General features: G+C 34.8%; 1 protein-coding gene across 1 annotated transcript in view; it reads right to left on the minus strand.

Annotated features, from left to right (window-relative positions):
• LOC145259764 (pre-mRNA-splicing factor 38A-like) overlaps positions 1-19,519 on the minus strand; it is a 51,131-nt gene that overhangs the window by 10,427 nt on the left and 21,185 nt on the right. Inside the window, exons 5-8 of the mRNA XM_080117505.1 lie at positions 17,265-17,363; positions 14,063-14,181; positions 11,072-11,139; positions 9,957-9,981 (exon numbers count right to left, since the gene is read on the minus strand). Coding sequence (XP_079973631.1) covers positions 9,957-9,981; positions 11,072-11,139; positions 14,063-14,181; positions 17,265-17,363 — 311 coding nt within the window. The remainder of the gene's footprint in view (positions 1-9,956; positions 9,982-11,071; positions 11,140-14,062; positions 14,182-17,264; positions 17,364-19,519) is intronic.

Raw genomic sequence — 19,519 nt, forward strand, 5'->3', positions numbered from 1 at the left:
TTGGACATATTAAAGTTCTTGATTAGCGGTTTGTAGTCAGTGTAGGGTACTTTCGTGTTGCTAGAGTTCATTTTGAGTGATTGTTTTGCTGCTGTATCTACTTCTTCGTTTCCTGTTAGTCTGACATGGATGGGTATTCTGCAGAAGGTAATATGTTTTGTGTAATGAAGTTGATTCTTTGTAGGAGATTGATGATCAGAGGATTGTTTAGATTTGTGTTTTTTAGTAATGTTAACACTGATAGTGAGTCTGAAAGTATTATGTATTTGTTATAGTTGAGTTCAAGTCTAAGGCTAAATCTATGGCTATGGCTTCAACACTGAAGATTGATGTGTTGTCTGGTAGGCGTTTTGATGTTATCACAAATGGCTGCACTTCCAACTTTATTTTTGTCTTTAGAGCCATCTGTTTGGATGTTGTTCTAATACGTTGTTTAGGTGGTTAAAGTAAATTGTGGGGTGCGTGTTAGATTTGAGGTATTTTGATAGGTTTAGAATGATTCTAGGTTGTTTCAGTGACCAAGGAGTATGTTCAGGGAATTTCGATTTATGTATATTGTTTTTGTCTATTTGACAGTTTTCTAGTGAATACTCCATTTTTAATCCAAAAGTTTTTATGCTATTTTTTCCTGTTGAAGAGAATTTGGTATTCAGGATGGAAGAGAACAATTGTAATTTGAGTTTCCATGATCTGAGAAAACTTTAATATAATATTGTTGTGTAAGTTTTCCCACCTTAGGTGGAGTGGACATTCATAGGCTTCCATATATAAACTGTTTACTGGAGAGGTGCTAGAAGCTCCTAGCGTCAGTCTGAGTCCTTGGTTATAGATAGTTTCTAATGTTTTAAATAGGACTTCCTGGCTGTTCCATAGACGAAACAGCATAGTTTATTTTTGATTGGATTAATGTTCTGTAGAGTTTTATTAAAACTTGTTGGTCTGCTCCCCAGTTAGTGTTTGGTAAAGTCTAAAGCTCTTATTAGGTTAACTGATTTATTGCATTTGACTCTCAGATATTTTAAGTGAGGTCTGTACGTTAGTTTTTTGTCAAAGACGATGCCTAAGAATTTATTTCTGAATTATTGAGTTTAAGAGAGGGATTCAAATGTAGGTTGCTGGTAGAAGTGTATGCATTTGGCTTTAGTTAGGGAGAATTTGAATCCATTTTTGTTGGCCCACTCACTGATTTTACTGAGAGATTATTGCAGTTGACATTCTATGGTGTAGATGTGTTTTGATCTGTAACCAATTAGAAAATCGTTAACATATAGAAAGTTCAGGCTTTAAAGTTTTTGTTATACTGTTCATTTTAATGTTGAATAGTGTGGCTGATAGTACACTTCCCTCTTGGATGCCCATTTCCTACTCGTAGAGCTCAGAAAGTTTTTCCATATATAACTTTGAAGAAGTGGTTGGATAAGAAATTTTTAATGAATGTTACTAGTTTGCCTTTGAGACCAAAGTTGTATAGATCTCACATTACACAATATTTCCATGTGGTGTCAAAGGCATTCTCAAGATCAAAGAAAATTGCAGTTACATGTTCTTTTCTAATGCAGGCACTTCTGAAAAATGTTTTAAAGCAGACAAGATGATTTATGTTGCTACGTCCTTTTCTGTAGCCTGCTTGAAAATCTTTTGTTGTTAGTTTCAAGCATCCAGATTAATTTTGTTGATCATTCTCTCTAAGGTCTTACAGAGACAACTGGTTGGGGAAATAGGTCTGTAGTTGAAAGGATTACACAAGTCTTTCTCAGGTTTGGGTATTGAAATGATATTGGCTTGTTTCCAGGAGTTAGGCATGTTCCCACTGGACCAGATTTTGTTCAAAATGTTTTGAAGCTTTTTTGGAAGTTGTTTAAGGAATTCATAGTGTGTAATGGTCAGGTTCTACTGCAGTGTTGTGAGATTGGTTGAGGGAGTCTGACAATTCAGTCAGAGTAAAAGGTAAATTGTATGTTTCTGTGTTCTTGGAATGAAAGTCGAGATTTACTTTTTCATCTTTTCTTTTGATGCTTTGGAATTTTTGGTTGTGATTTGTTGCAGAGGAGTTTTGGGTGAAATTTTGGGCAAACGTGTTAGCTATTTCTTTAGAGTCGGTTATTTTTACATTGCAGTTGAATAAATGCTTGAGAGGGGTGTTTGTTTTTTTTCCAGAGATCTTTCTAATCATGTTCTATACAGTTTTTGTTTTAGCGTTAATTGTGAATATAAATTCTTTCCATGAGGAACGTTTTGACTGTTTGATGATTTTCCATGCTTTGGCCGGGCATATTTTGAAGGAATTCAAATTTTCTGATGTTGGGTGTATATTAAATTTGTGTAGGGCAGCTTTGTATAATTGTATTGCTTTTTTGAATTTTTCATTGAACCAGGGATAGTTGTGTTCAGTGTTTTTGGAGTATTTTGGGATGCATCTCTCTGCTATGGAAGTTATTGTTTTGGTGAAGTGAGAGATTTGATCTTCTTTATTGATGTTTGGGTTTGAAACTAGTTTGATAGAACAGATTGTTTTAAATTTTTCCCAATTTGCTTTGTTTAGATTCCAGTTAGGAATTTTATTTTCATGGTTAGAGCTTAGACTTTCAAGGATAATGAGGAAGTGGTCACTTCCACAAGTATCGTCGCATATTGACCAAGAGAAATCCAAAACTAGGGTTGGATCACATAAGGTCAGATCAATTGCATAATATTTTCCTAAGTATGGGTACATGTATGTTGGGGATTGGTTGTTATATAGATAAAGATCATTTTTGCTTATAAATCTTTCCAGGTTTCTGCCTTTTTGATTTGTTTCGTTACAGCCCCAAATTGAGCTGTGACAGTTAAAGTTTCCAAGTATTATAAATAGTGTGGGGAGTTATTTAATTAGATTTTGTAATTCATTTTTTTTTTTTTTTTTAATTTTCTCACTGGGAAAAATGTATATGGAGCAAATATTTATTTAAGGTAATTTTTACAGCTGATGCCTGTAGTTTTGTTTTAAGTCCTATGTGGCTATGAGGTCTATCATTCCAGACTAGGATAGATGTGTCTCCTGAAGCATGAAAATCAGAGTTTTGATGTAGTTATATTCTTGATAATTTTTGTTTATTTTTTGGTCATTTTTCAGAAAAGTTTTTTGTAGACAGATAATGGCTGAGCTCAATTTTTTGATGAGCAGCTGTTGTTCGTTGAGGTTTGCTTTTATTCCTTTAAAGTTCCATTGTAGAATCTTATGTGTGTTTGTATCTGTTGTATTTGAGTCATAAGATGGTTTCATGTATGTTTGTGTATTTATAAGCTTTTGGGATAGAGGGTAGGGTATCCATGAGGCTATTTAATTTTCCTCTATTTCCATCTCTTTAGAGGTAGAGGGTTTGTCTTTTGTCGGAGTTTATGTCTTTGGTGGAGTGTGTTGCCGAGTTTTTTCTTTTTTTGTTCGGATCTGGATGTCGATCTAGGTCTTGATTTGGATGTTGTTGTTTTGGCTCTTTGTTTATTTTTTTCCATCTTGATTACTTGTGTTTGTTTTTTTTTTTATCCAAAGTGTTTTCCATTTTTTCTTGTATTTGGAATCTGTGTATATTGTTTGGTTTTCTTCTTTTCTGGCACATTCTTTATTTGCTGTTTTATCATTGCTTATATTTTTATTAATTTCTGGTGATTGTTTTGTTGGTTTGTGTGATATTTTTTTTAATGTTTCTGTTGTTGTGGAATCTTACTTTATTTGTTTGGATTTGTTATTTCTATTGCTTTGTTGTCCAGATTTGAGTATTTTTCTTTTAGGCTATTTTGAAATTGTGGCCATTCCTTAATGTTTAATGCAATCAGTTTGTTTATCATTTCTTTATATTGATCATATATATCATTATGTTGGCATGGTTTGGTTGTCTTTTTTTTTGTCTCAGCATATGTGTTGTCCTTTAAGTATGTATCAACTATTTTTCTGGCTTCTGAGAAAGTTGTGATAACAATATTTAATCCTCGTTGAATTCTAGTAGATATTAACCTTTAATCTACATGCCATACTCATGCATACCCGCACCTGTGTTTCCACTCAAAACGTGTGAATAACTACATCTTCCAATCTTAATCCTATTTGGAGAAGTGTATATTCAAAGCAGATACTAATTATCTTTGATACTAACTCGATTAATTCTAACAGCGCACAGAAATACCTGACTTTGAAACTAGGTGCAAGAATAACCCTTTCGGTGCTGATGGACCCGTAGATCTGGTTGGGTCATCAATCTAGGAGAAGGAAAACTCCGATATTAAACCCGTGTCACTGATCTCATATATCTTGACACAAAACTGGAAAAGGAGGCCTCCTCAGCCCTGGCCGACAACCTCCCTAGAGCTGGTGACTCAATCAAATCACTGGTTTGCAAACCTAAACTGCTTAATGAGTAGATTGGCAAAGCTCAGTTTCCATACTCCTCCTTTGTGTATTAGCCAGGAGCAAAGGTGCAATCATATGGACTTATTAGAGACACCCAGTGCTTAGCCTTGTTTCCTGAATAGGGCAATGAATGCCATCCTCCACATCCACCTCATTCCCTTCCTCTACACCTGGGCATTTTGGGGATGCTGGTTTACCATGTATGCTAATGCAATTGGACTGGGCTACTCTTGTCTGACAGGTTTGAGGGTACCAATTTGACAGTTTGTCTAACTACTGTATTCCAACTGACAGTACAGGAGCCCTAACTCTTGGTAGTGTTTGCAATGGCTGCCCTATCGTCAGTTATATAATATCAGGATGTTTGTAGTGCCATGCCATGCATGGAAAGGGACCCTGCACTCATCTCTGGTGGGCATTCTCGAGGCCACATTCCTGTGGATGAGAAGTCAGCTGATGGTCTACTTGTATTGCATGATGGTGGCTATGTACATCCGCTTTGTCTAGCATCTCTCACCCTAAACTTAAACTATAAAATGAAATGACAGCTCAATCCAAAATTATGATCAAACCAGACACACACTAATGATTTGGCTCCTCCCTTGAGGCTTGCATTTATAAATATCCGTGGACTTAGCACTTAGATGATGCATCATTTCTCCTAGCAAACTCCTCGGATATCTCACAGACACATGTACGGACTTGGAGTCTATACTCGTAACACCCTCCCCATGACTAGGGAATCTAAACTAGAATCGGATGACCCGGTCTTGATGTGCTTTAAACTAACTTTACAACATAGCTTAGCTACTTATATTTTCTTTATCACTTTCCCTTGACTCAGGACTGTACTCTAATCAATCATGTCTCTGACAGCTTAGATGTAGCACTCTCGTTTGACATTAGTGCTCAAATATATGTATTTGGTGACTTTAATGCACACTACAGTAGTTAGCTTGGCTTCTCTAACTACAGTTGGTAGCATCATCCATAACTTTTCTATATCTCATTCTCTGACACAGACAGTAATGTTCCCGACCCGTCTCGTGAGGACCAGCAAGCCTCACTTCTGGATTTATTTCTAACAGTTCCTGAAGATTGTGTAACAAATGCCCATTACCCACTTGGGAATGCTGATCATGCTGTGATAATGATGGACATCACTCTAAACTCTTGACCCCAAGTTGAAAAGCCATTGCTCAAAACGACAAGGTACTACAATAAGGATGACTGGGATGCCATTAGAGATCACATCAGAGATGCCCCATGGGTAAATATCTTTTCTCTTCCTGCAGAATAGTGGGCAAATGAGACTACTGAATGGTTCAAAGTGGCAATTGAAGCCCATGTTTCCACACGGAAGTTCTATAGCAAACCCCACTTTCCTCAATGGTTTATTTCTACTTGTGTAGCTGCCATTGCTCAAAGGCGGCATGCATACCGCAGATTTATCCAGCATAAGTCTAGTATAAACAGGCAAAAGTTTATATAAGCTACAAGTAATTGTAAGAAAGAAATAGCGACAGCTAAGAGAGAATATACCGAAACCACCAGAAAACATATTTAAGCACAGAAATTAGGAACTCATGATTTCTGAAAAATCTACAACAGTGTAGTAAATAATGGGTAATCAACAATTCCCCCACTATCCAACAATCATGAGACAGTTTTCTGGATTGCCATACAAACAAACATGCTTGCCTGTCAGTTTGCTTCAAACTCTACTTTAGACTCAGCAAACCACTCCCTCTCTGATTTTCCTTTGTGGACAGAAACTGCACTAGATGATTTGAAAATCACTCCTTCTCAAGTACATGAAATGCTAAAAAAAACCTAGACACCTCAAAAGTATTTGGACCTGATCTCATGCCGGCTGTTCTATTACAAAACTGCTCCACTAAGGTTGCTTCAGGTCTCTCCAAACTTTTCAACAAATGCCTTAACGAATCTTGCTTCCATGACTGCTGGAAAACTGCTTTTGTGGTACCAGTTTACAAGAATTCTGGCGAAAGAACTGACCCATTAAATTATCGCCTCATTAGTCTCCTCACTTTTTTCGCCAAAATATTTGGGTTCATAATTAATCAAGCTCTAGTTCACCACCTTGCAGTTGCTAAACGTCTGTCCGACCATCATTATGGATTTAGGCAAGCCTGTTCTACAGCAGATATCCTAACTGTAATCTCTGAATGTATATAACATGCACTGGATAAGGCAGGGGAGTGAAGGTAGTAGACCTACATATATCTAAGGCTTTTGACAGGGTATGACATGGTCTTCTTATGAAAATCAGATTCTATGGTATTATTAGACGAATACTAAACATAATTAAATCATTCTTAAATATGAGAAGAATCCAGGTTGTCTTTGATGGCCGTACGTCAAAACAATATGATATAAATGCGGGTGTACCTCGGAGGGGGGGGGGTCGATCCTTGGACCTTTATTATTCCTGATATTCATAAATGACCATTCCGATAAAATTGTCACTGAGGTGGGTATATTTACTGATGACACCATGCTCTATAACAGGCATGAGGGGAAAATGAATGAACACATATCCAAAACAATGGCAGAAACCCTACAGGAAGACCGCCAATCTGTAGTAGAATGAGGACAAAAAGGGATGGTAATGTTCAATGCTACTAAGACTAAGCTCCTTTCCTTTAATAATGACAAGAAACCTTCTCAATCACCAATAGCTATGCCTAAAGATACATTACTTGAAAGTACTTTGTTAAAACTCCTCAGCTTAATGTTCACAGGGAACAGGAGTTGGAACAGATATATCGAGGGCATTGCTAAGGCTGCTGCAAAGATGGTGGGCTCTCTCTACCGTGATAGAAAGTTACTTACGCCTGAAAGTATCCTGTACCTTTACAATGCCACCATTCGCCCATGTATGGAGTATTGTTTGCCACATTTGGGCTGGTGCATCTGCTACTAGACTCACTCTTGGCCAGGATTCAAAAGAGAGTCGCCAACCTAATAGGTCCTGAACTGTAAACTAAGCTTCAACCTTTGCCCCTCGACGAAATGTTGCATCCCTCTGCCTGTTTTATAAGTATTTTAATGGTAGATGTTCCGACAAACTACAAGCCCTTGTACCTTCTCAACGTAACTACCCCTGACAAATCCAACATGCAGCAAAGTCCCACCCTTACATAGTAAAGATCCCCAGATGCCGAAAAGTCTTCTACTCTAATAGTTTCTTCCCCAGAACTGCTATGCTTTGGATTTCCCTTTCGAGTTCCTGCTTCTCTAACTGTACTGACATGCAAAAGTTCAAGTGTAATGTAAACAGACATCTGTCTGCTCAACTCCCTACATAGTATCTCTGCAACTTATGTCCCAGATAGTAGTCTTTCATCAAAGTGGCACTGTGCTTTGTTTGGGGTGAAAATGCAATTAAAAAAAAAAAAATATTGGAATTTGGTCAGAGAGATAGATGCATCAGACAGTACAAGTTGATGACTTTGAATATGTGAAGATCTATGTGCAGAGAATAAACTACACAATATAATTTAATGAATAATGTCAAAACAAATCTACTTGTTAAATACTGAAGGGTCTTACACTAGACTATTGGGTGAATTTTTAACAGTATTTTGTTTTATTTATTTTGAAGTCATTATCTAAACTTCAAAGATAAGTTTCAAGTCATGGCCAGTTTTTATTGTTCTCACATAACGGTAGAAACTACTTGTTTTTTTTTTTAACTGAATAAACGTTTTAAAGTAAGTAAAAATACTAAAAATTTATCCAACGAGGTACAAGAGTAACATAACATTTGTTATGTATTTGATTTTTTTTACCAGTTCTTCATACCTAGTTGATTTCAATGCCAGATTTTTTTTATAGTAAATCAAGTTTTATGACTTAAGAGAATCAGAAACATATACAACTTACAATATGAGTGTGTTTGTTTATAAAAATAGCAGACAAGAATAAACACCAGATAATAACAAGCAAATCCTGTGCTACCTCTGACATTATTTTCTTCTCATTCTCTATTTGTTATTAAGAATTGAAAGAAAGGTGAAAAGAAGTCTTGTGTGACTGTAACCTCATGGGTAAGCAGTTTGGTTTACTTGTTTTGTTTTATGGCATATCAACCGTTTTCGGGTAGTTTAATGGAAAACCCAATAATTTTTTAAATAATTTATTATACTTCAAATTCTTTATATCTTTAAATATCTATTAATGGAGTTTGATTTGGTTGTTTTGTTTCGTGGCATATTGATATTTTTCCGATTATTTATTGTCAAATTCAATAATTTTGGAAAAGGTCTTTTATCTTCAAATATTTATTTATGGTGTTTAGTTTGATGATTTTTAACAAGTAAAATGTTTTTGACTTTGCAAAACCTGATTGAGTCTTGCAAAGGGAAAGGAAAAACAATATCAATATTTGGTGCAGTGTTAGTCAGGAAGCCAGTATCTTCAGATAGCCTGATTTGGTAGCACAAGATGCCCTAACAGGTATTACCACTCCAGGTTAAAGTGGGTATGCGAGCAATGGTAATTAAATGGAAACTTCCCATTTCCCACATTCCCAAAATCGGGCCTCACCACTGGATGCCTTTTAAGGTCATACGTAGAAGCATGGGTGAGAAGTGGGAGATTAGAAAGATCTTTTTCCTTGACTAGACAGAGCAAACATCTCAAGTATTGCTAAGGCATATCACTCCCACCTAGGAGAAAAAGAGGTCTGGGTATCTCTTAATGGCATTTAGTGTCACGGTTCATGAAATTGTTTCTCTGGACAGATAAATAAAAAAATATCTATAAACTTTTGCGTTGTCGTATGTAGTATTTTATGATGAGATTGGACTGCAACTACATGGTGACATATTTAAAGATGGTGGACCTAAATATGGGACAGTTACATAACTAAAAGACAACAACATGAGTTACATAACTAAAAGCCATGCAACATAATTATCTGGTCTTCAACTGAAGGCATTCTACTACAAAATTGTAGGAAACATAGAACAGAACTTGGTACACATGCAGAAACAGCTAATAAAGAAACCCTAAAACACTGGGTCCGTTTACAAACGAATGGGATTTTCAGTCATCACTTATTTCAAATAATAAAAATAATAAGATAATAAATACTTTAAAAGATTAAAAATAAAATTTTTTTTTTAAATATTCATGAAATTAAAATTTTCAATGAAACAAGGGAGATAAATAGTAAAAGCAAAAATAAAAACTAAAAAAAATCTGTTTATTCTTATTGAAACTCAATCAAATAAAATTTTAATAAAAATATCAATTTTCTATTTACAATCCACAAAATTTAACAAGACAATGTATAGTCTTCATATTAGAAAACAGGACATAATCTTATATGACAATTTTGGCTTGACGTGACTTGTTTAGATCTCATGGATTCTGAATAGTAAATTGATATTATTTTTTTTATTAAAGTTCTACTCGATAATTTTCCATTATTTTTGTGAACACTAATTAGTAAATATATGTAGAAGTTTTCCTTTTATTTCATTGTGAACGGCCATGTTGTATCTCAATATAAATAAACACCGAAAAATCAAAAGAAACTAACCTGTCATCATCTCTATGCCGAGGAGCTGAAAATAAAAATATAATGATGAAAATTCAAAGTTAAAACATGAATTTAACCTATGCAACAAAAGGAGAAAAGTTAAGTTTTCACTTTTATATCACTTTGTTTTTAAATGAATACAAATTAGAAAACAAGAGAATAAAAAAATAATTGACAAATGTCATTTGGGAGTAAATAAGTTTGGTGCTCATCCATAACTCCTCCAGAAAAAAAAGTTTTATTATGTACATACTCATAACAAGAAAAAGATGGTGAGCACTAAAAATCACGTTAATTGACCAAGTAGTTCTATTTTTATCAAGAATTTAATTTTTCCCTATCACTCACCTCATGTTTGTTAAAAATGACAATCTAAACTATAATTTTAAGTTTGAAATATTTGGAATTATTTCCCTTTTCCTGCAAAATGACGTCAAGAGATAATCGCTCCTCATTTAGTCGTAAAATGTGATTCAATAAAATGATACTAAATACTTAGTATCATTCAACTTCTATTTGAACTGAATAAACGCTTTAAAGTAAGTTATTTAAAATAATACTAATTGATCAATTTGTGATTTTTGGCATACAATATTTTTTATGGGTATCTACACAATGAAGATTTTTCTTTATTTTTGGTATTTTTGTTTTTGCATGGGGAGAAGATCATCATAAGTTTAAATCTCCAAATCATATTTTGAAATCATGTCATTTTATTTAATGATTGGTTGCATGATTAAAAATATAAGTAGATGCCCTGTATTCAAAATTGTCTTGACTACAAATGGGAAAGATTTGAGGTTAGAATTATTTATTTCAAGAATTTGGATCAGTTGAAATGTAATGTAGGGTCCAGATAATTAGAAACACATTGATTTCTTCAGAAATGACTTGAGTTAAATCAAATATATTTTAAGCGAAAATCGTCATCTCGAGAAAAGTATCAGAATAGGAGCCATGAAAGATAAAAAACAATAAAAAAAAATGTGTATAAAAACTATGTTACATATTTCTTTCATCAAAACAAATTGCTTTGAAATATAAAAAAAAATAAAATAAAAAAAATAGAAAGAAATCCAAAGTTGCAAGATTTTTTTCTAAAAAGTTTAATTTACCAGGTGACCGATGACGTCTTTCTCGAGACCTGGATCGACTTCGTCTTCTGGTTGGACTTTTTCTGTCTCTGAAATTAAATGAAAAATAAGATCTTGTTTTCTTAATTTACTGAATCATTTCATAAAACGCATTAATTCGAATTATAGAATTTAAAGTGTTCAGATTTCATGCTCTTTTTACAAGTTATAAATAAATTTGATTAAAAGTAGCTTAAATAATAGATTATTGTACTTATAATACCAACTGGAATTTTGTGTGTGTGTGTGTGTGTATGAAACAATTACAGCAAACCAAAAAATTATAGTAACCCAACATAGGTAAGAATTTGACAATTATTGTTGCATATTACTTAGCAGGAACATACTGTAAAAGTTAAGTATAAATATAATTATTAGATGTAATGGGTTACATGGTAGGATTAATGGTGGATGATCTTACAATCAGCTAACCCTACATAAAAAGCAGATAATTGATTGGTGAACTTGATCACATAACACAGGAGAGATTTTAGGTTGAATTAGTTGTTGCTAGAATGTTAACCAAGGTAGACATAATGTAGGGTTCTTAAGAGATGGGGAGGGTGGGGTGGCTTTATGACCCCTTGTTTGAGGATGGTCATTGAAGCAACCCATTAGTACAAGTGAATAAAATATATTTAAAGTTAAAAAACCCTGTTATTCCTCTTCAATTTCCAAGAAAAGAAATCAAGTGAACATGTTTACCCTTGACCAACGAAACATCATATATATTCTGGTGTAGTTGAACTGGCTTCCCTCAAGGAGGAAGTTTCTAAGGCATTAAATTCACAAACAATCCTCAATCACATTCAGATGAAGAAAATAGTGGTAAAACACTTAAGTTATCAGTTTGAGTTATTCTATATTATTTGTTCGTTTGTTTTATAGTACTTACAAGGGGCGTGCAATAAGTAATGCCCCTGACCCACTTCCCATAGCAATAGAGCAACGAAACTTGGCACAGTTATTAGTTTTTCTCTACATAGGAACCACCCAGAGTTATGCATTTCTCCCATCGTTTGGTGCAGCTATGGAGATCGTTTTCGTAGAACACCCCAGGTTGGTCCTCGAACCACGATGTGACTTCAGAAATCAAGGTTGCATCATCTGGGAAATGCTTTCCTTTCAAAAAACAACTTCATGGCTGGGAAGAGGTAACAGAGGGTGCAAGGTCAGGAGAGTAGGGAGGACAAGGAGCATTTCATCTCACACGCTCGTGCTTCTGATCTGGCGACATGCGAGTTGTGGACCGGAGCGTTGTCCTGCAGGAGGAGTTACCTTTGCTGATCTTGCCCCGCCTCTTGATTTTGATAGCTTCCCTTAATTTCCTCAAAAGTGAAGTATAATAGGCTCCTGTAATTGTGGTACCCTTTACCAGAAAATCTGTCATCACTACTCCGTCCTGGTTCCAGAAGACTGTGAGCATGACATTGCCAGCGGAGAGCTGCACCTTTGCCTTCTTTGGAAGTGGTGAGTCCAAGTGCTTTCACTGCATTGACTGGGCTTTAGTCTCTGGATCATAGTGATGGACCCAGGTTTCATCCTGTGTAATCAGTCTTTTGAAAAACTTTGACTCATCTTCTTAGCACATCTCCAAATTCATCCTCAAGCACTAGATGCGTTCTCGCTTCTGGAATGGTGTGAGCAACCTGGGAATCTATCTGGCAGACACCTTATGCATATGCAAATGGTCATGAATGATAGTTTCCACAGACCCTGTACTAATGTTGACATCTTGGGCTATTTGGCGAATAGTAATGCGCCGATCTTCTAAAATGGCAGCCTCAACTTGACGGACAGATGCCTCATCAATGGCAGAAGGGGAGGCAACCAGGTCTGGAAGCTGTTTCCACAGACTTCCAGCCATGTTTGAATTCACGATGCCAACGTTTTACAAGGTCATAGGATGGGGCATTATCACCATAATTTTCTTTTATTTCATAAAACGTCTCCTGTGGTGTGCGTCCTTTCAAATACAAAAACCGGATCACTGCTCGACATTCAACAGGCTCCATTTCACACCTGACTAAGTTCAAACACCTGTAAAACAGAAACCACAATTAGTTCAGAGCTGTAATTTGCCACATAACCCGTAGAGATATAAATCATTGCACATACAAAATTTCAGCTAGATCAGACAACTGGAAGTGGGTCAGGGCATTACTTATTGCACACCCCTTCGTAACTTATGAGGAGAAAGCGGACGTTGGGTTTACTTTCAGCAGTCTCATGACTATCAAAGAACCAACGCCCTAAAGGGAGAGCACTCTGGCTAGCAAAATATGCCTGGGAAACACTCAGCATTCTTTGATAAGAGCAACTCAGATGATTAGTAATAAATTAACCCCTTTACCTTCTCTCCTTTTGTCTTTTAGTTCTTACATTCAACAAGCGATGTTTCTGACAAAGAGGAAGGATTGCTATTTTCTGGATCAGAATCTATCCATATTACAGTGTTAGCTAGTTTTTGACCATGAAGTGATATTTTTTCTTAGCTTCTAACATCAAGTGGCTTCTTGCCTTGTCTGGAGCAATTTCCATTAAAAAAAAAAAAAAATTGGCTATTTAACAAAGAAATACAATCACAATAGGAAATAATTAATCGAACATAAGTTGATATTTTATTGATAGCTGGAGAAGGGCGCATTCATACATTTCTCAAAAGTATTGCAATGAAAGTGAATGAGACAGGATTTGAATTCGATTTATCTTATTCCATAGTGTCAGTAATTTTATTATTCAAATTTTGTCATTTTAAGATTTTTATTTTTATTAGCAGATATTCAATTACTTGCATTTTAACCCTTTTTTGCTTGAAGATTGAAAAAAAAAAATGGTTTGTAAATTTAATTGTTTACAATTCATTCTCTCTTTAAAAAAATTTTAACTGGATGTATTTTTATAAATTTTAATCTTCTTGAGTCCCCATTCACTGTATAAGAGAGATAAGAAATAAAGGTCATTTCTGATTACCTTCGATGTGGAGAACGACTGCGATTTCTTCTTGCCCGTGGAGAAGGACTTCTGTGAGACTTGTCGTTATCTTTATGGCTAACTCTTTTTCTTTCAGGTGTTGGACTTTGATGTGGTTCCTGGAAGTAGATGCTCCAAAGTTAAACATTATAAACAGACAAAATAATATTTAAAAACAGAAATAATATGTTTTTGATTTTCTTCTGCAATATATACTTATAGGTTTCAAACTTGATTTGTGCAAGTTTTAGTAATCTTGGGCCTTTTTTCAAGTGTTTTTTCCATAGTCGGTGTACCACTTGAGTGATAGTCTACCATCCCCAATCAATCAGAAACTTTAGCATGAGAATACAAATCACTGGGTGTCTTATAGTTCCCCTGTGATTTTGTCCCCCTACTGGAAAGTTAAAGCCAATAGACTATTCAGAGCGAACATATTTTGTTCATTTCCCCAAATCACCAATGATATTGTAAATCTACTTTAGTTACATGCCACACTTCGTAAAGACTGGGTTTGTGTAGTTATTTAACTCTTTTTTTCATTTTAAACTGTGGAGTCATCTGTTCATTAACTGTTGGAATTAGAATTTTTTTTTTATTTCAGGCCAGAATAACAAATATAATGGAGAACAATTAATCGCATTATAATGTCATCATTATTTTCAAATGTAGATTGATAATTAGCATTATTTGGACTATTGTTTTTATTGATCTCCCGACAAAAGAACGGTGAGCCTGTAAATTCACCCTTGTCCGTTCGTCTGTCCACATTTTTCTCAATAACTACGCCTTGGAAGTTTTTAAAATTTTGCACAAACATTAAACATGATATGAGTAAAAAACAGAACGGATTTTCCGGGAAAACTCTGGTTCTGCTCCTAGGGGTGCCTTTCGAGTTATAATGGCTAAAATTGACACTTTTTTTACTTATTAAAAAAAATTGATGCCTTGGATTTTTATAAAACTTTCTGAAAAGTTGAAGTCGTAACTAACTGATTTCTGTATAATTTTGTTTGTCTATACTTCGCGATAACTCTTGGGTGTGTCCCAGAGGCTCTTTTAGGTCTAATAAAAACACTCCATTTTTTAACTATTTTACCATATTTGTCCAAAATTTTATGTATATATTTATTTAGCAGTTTTGCATGGTGCTGAACTCAAATTTAAATATGTTATGGCCTTGGGAACTTTTGAGGCTAAATAGGCAGGGTGGGTGGGCAAATGATGGACTTGGTCATTTCTTTTTTTGCATGATGAAATTTACATATGTTAAGGCCTAAAACTGCACCGTTCATTTTCACCAGGATTTGATGTCTACTGGGGACTTTTGGGGCTAAATGGGGAGGGGGGTGCAAATGGTGAACTTAGTCATTTTTTTTTTATGCCTCATTCACTGTAAACTCACAGGGAACCATGAAAGTTTCACTGGTTTCGATTGTTACTCTCAACATTTTGGTTAACATTATTCAGTCATGACTGATGGAATGAGAGCATGCTACTCCCATGGATTAAATAAAAGGTTTTGTTCACAATTCTGTATAAATTAGAGTTTAGCAAGATGTACCTTAAGGTTATGAAAATGCTGTGCAAATACAACTCAAGATGAGAACAGTATTTCAAATAATACATTAATGTTTATTTTCTTGAAAGTTTAATCTTCAGTGTAAAATCAATACAAAAGTCAAATAAACTTTCTATTACAACCTGAAATTACTTTAATTCTAATGAAGTTATTTTAGTTTCTATCAAAGAACTAGCACCCCAAAGAGAGAGCACTCTGGCTAGCAAAATATGCCTGGGCAATACTGTCAGCATTCCTTGATAAATGCAACTCAGATGATTATTATTAATAAATTAACCCCTTCTTAAAGGGAGAAGACAAATCCTGGGATGGTGAACCTCCTAGAATTGCACAGGACCAGTAACATACTGTAGTCAACGGGGAAAAAAACATTTAAAAAATGGCCCAGACTTTGTTGGCTTTGAAAAAATCCCTGGCTGAGAAGTAAATCCTCTAAATAAAAAGGTAAATTAAAAAATTGATAATAATCTTATATTAAAAAAAAAAATTAATAATAATCTTATATTAAAAAAAAATTAAAACCAAATGTCTTTAAAGTCAAAGAAAATATATGTTTTTTTTTTTTTTTTTTACATGGAGGACCATCACTTATCAAGGCCCGGAAGCCACTCAATGAGATAATATCGTAGTAATAGTTGGTATTGGACAGTTGATAAAGTGTCTTACTTAAGGGGGCGATTAATCAGGAATTTGTTTATGTTGGACTTGAAGACATCCAAGTTGTAGTCAGGTGGGAAACAGGCAAACGGAAGAGAATTCCACAGGCGTGCACTTCTCAGAAAGAAGCTTTGTTCATGGAATCTACGTTTTGATTTAGGCACAGTGGGGGAAATTACTGACAGTGGATTTAGCTGGACGGGTGTTTATCGTGAAGGATTGGCGAGGGGGGACCAGAGATTGGAGTTCGGACAAGCACTTGCCATGGAAATAACGATAAAACAAAGATAGGCTCGCAACATCTCTTCTGTGGGAGAGAGGTTGCAGGGAAGAGAAAAGGGCATTTCCCACTAAGCCACAAAGTCTATTTTGTACTTTGTCAAGGAAGGATAGGTTGTTTTTAGAAGCTCCAGCCCAGATGTGGCAGCAATACTCCATCTTTAGACGTACTTGGCTTTTATACAGATAGAGAATTGCATCGGTAGAGAGAAAAAGTGCTGCTTATTCAGAATAATGAAAATTAAAAATCGAAAAATTGAATTTCAATTAAAAGCAATGTTACCTACTTAAATATCATGTCATAATTAGTAACATATAACTACAGTATTACATAAAACATGCACTTTTACAATCCAGTGATCCACCATTATTATTGTAAAATATAAATTAAACAAGGGAAGTAACTCAGAGTTCAAAATCTGTTTATTACTCAGGTAAAACTTGCAATTTTCTTGGAAAGCAATTTTCATTAATAATTCATTTTTTACTTTATGATTGTTCGTAATTATGGAGATATCTTACTAATCTCAACAAGACAATTTAGTAGGTAACATTGATTTTAGCTGAAATTAAATTTTCATTATCATTTCAAACAAGCACTGAAAAAATTAAGCACAAAATGATATAAAAAAAATGTTTGGAAACAATAATTTCATAAATTGAATAAAATAGTGTTGTACGTACTACAACTTCTTCTTCTGACGATTCCATGTCTTCAATGTCTTCATCCAACGCACTGATCCGTTGTTCTAATTGGTTTGAATCTTCAAGAACATTTCTTTTCTGTATAAAAAAAAATTTAAAAAAAAAAAAAAAAAAAAAAAAAAAAAAAGCAATCATTTTTTTTTCTTTTTTAATTTTCTGATCATTTTGTTTTAACTGGGTATGGAGCAATCTGCCGGATGCCAGACATTCACTAGCTATCTCATACATTCCAACCAAGAGATCGTTTGAAGATTCTAACCATCCCTTTAAGTTCAATTGTCTGTATCACTCTTGCATTTGGTTCACAAGGTATATTTGCAAGGTAGTTTTTGAAATTCCTTTTCATGAGTTCGGTTATTCCTGTAATTATGGGAATGATGAAGATCTTCCTAAGATTCCAGTTTCTTTTCATGTTGTACATAATATCTTAATATTTAGTTATCTTTTCCCTCTCAACTATTCAACCCAGAATCATTGGGGACACTAACTTCTACTAAGGTTGCTTCTTTCTCCTTCCTTGTCCCATACCACCATGTCAAGTATAATAGCCCTATTTTCTAAAGAGATAGTTGTAGGAATTGCATAGTTATAGTGAATCATCATAGTTATGCCAGCTTAAATTAGTTTAATACGAGATTTTTTTTAATTGGCTTTTTAACAAATTCCTTTATAGTATAATCTTTTTCGTACACAAAATAGTTCTAGAAGTTATTAAATTGAAATTGTCTCTGAGATGGGTTTATTTGTTGACAACATCACGCTCTATAACATACGAGGGGAAAATGAATGAACACGTATCAAAGGCAATGGCGGAAACCCTAGAGGAAGACCTCCAGTCTATAGTGAAATGGGGCCAAAAATGGATGGTCACATTCAATGCTGCAAAGACTAAGCTCTTTTCCGTTAATAACTACAAAAAAATCTTCTCAGCCAATAATAGCCATGGCTAATGATAATTACCTGAAAGTACTTTGTTCAAACTCCCCGGCTTAACATTCACGGGGAACAGATACATTGAGTGCATTGCCAAGGCTGCTGCAAAGAAAGTGGGCTCTCTCTACTGTGTTAAAATGTTATTTACGCCTGAGAGTATTCTGTACGTTTACAAGGCCACCATTCACCCATGTATGGAGTATTGTTGCCAAATTTGGGCTCATGCATCTGCTACTAGTCTCTCCCTCTTAGACAGGGTTCAAAAGAGTTGCCATCCTAATTGGTCCCGCACCATCGGCTAGGCTTCAACAGCTGTCCCATCGATGAAATGTTGCATCCTTCTGTTTTACAAGTATTTTGTAGTAAAATTCGATAAAAATAGCGACGCAACAGAAGACAAGCAAAAACGACAGAATAACAGAATCAACAGCTAACAGAGTTCACCCATCCCTAGGCACAGATGAGGTATAAACTCATTCTCAGTTTTTAATCTTATCAAGAATGTATCTGCATCTATAATGCTTGGCTTTTATCGACTCCTATCTCGGCTACAGTGCAATGACAGATCTAGGATTAGATGGATCTGCAATATAAAATCTGACCAAATTCAATACATTAGGTCAGATTAGGGTTTGCTGAAAACATTACATTGGAATTATACCAAGGACGAATTGGTTCTATAGATATGGTCATGCAAAACATTTATCCTCATGGATAAACAGTTGAAGAAGCATAAAGGTTTTGAATCGCGGTAGTTTGATTTTGATGTAAACTGTATGAAAATAGAGCTTATATGGCAGAGTTATGACGTTACATGCAGGAATAGATGGAGACCTAAGTAAGCTTTCCTTTCTTATATCGATCTATTCAATTGAATTTGATACTTTAACCCATTATCATATATGATTTATTTTTAGGGCTAGAGGGATAATTAACTATATTTCAGCAATCTCTCTATTTTTTTTTCAGAGATATCTATAGTTAGTAATAAAGATTAGAGTACCTTTCAAATATTACACCTACAGTCTGATGTACATTGGCAGCACTGATATCTCAGTTTTCAGTATAGAAAGAGCATTTCTTTTTAGCCTACTATTTCACACACTAGTAAAAGTATAAGGTTCCAGTATGGACGGCTGCCATGGCATGCAGTGTTCAAGTTCAATTTGGGATGTAAAATTATTTTCTCTAATACCCTCGGATAAGAATTCATTTCTTCCTAATTATGTGTTAAACAGTTATACCATTTCCAGATTTTGCGATTAAAGTAAATTAAATTGAAAACTATTTTTATAGATTGT

Source organism: Euprymna scolopes, chromosome 3 (genome assembly GCF_053919585.1).
Source record: "Euprymna scolopes isolate OS-2025 chromosome 3, ASM5391958v1, whole genome shotgun sequence".
Taxonomy (NCBI): domain Eukaryota; kingdom Metazoa; phylum Mollusca; class Cephalopoda; order Sepiida; family Sepiolidae; genus Euprymna; species Euprymna scolopes.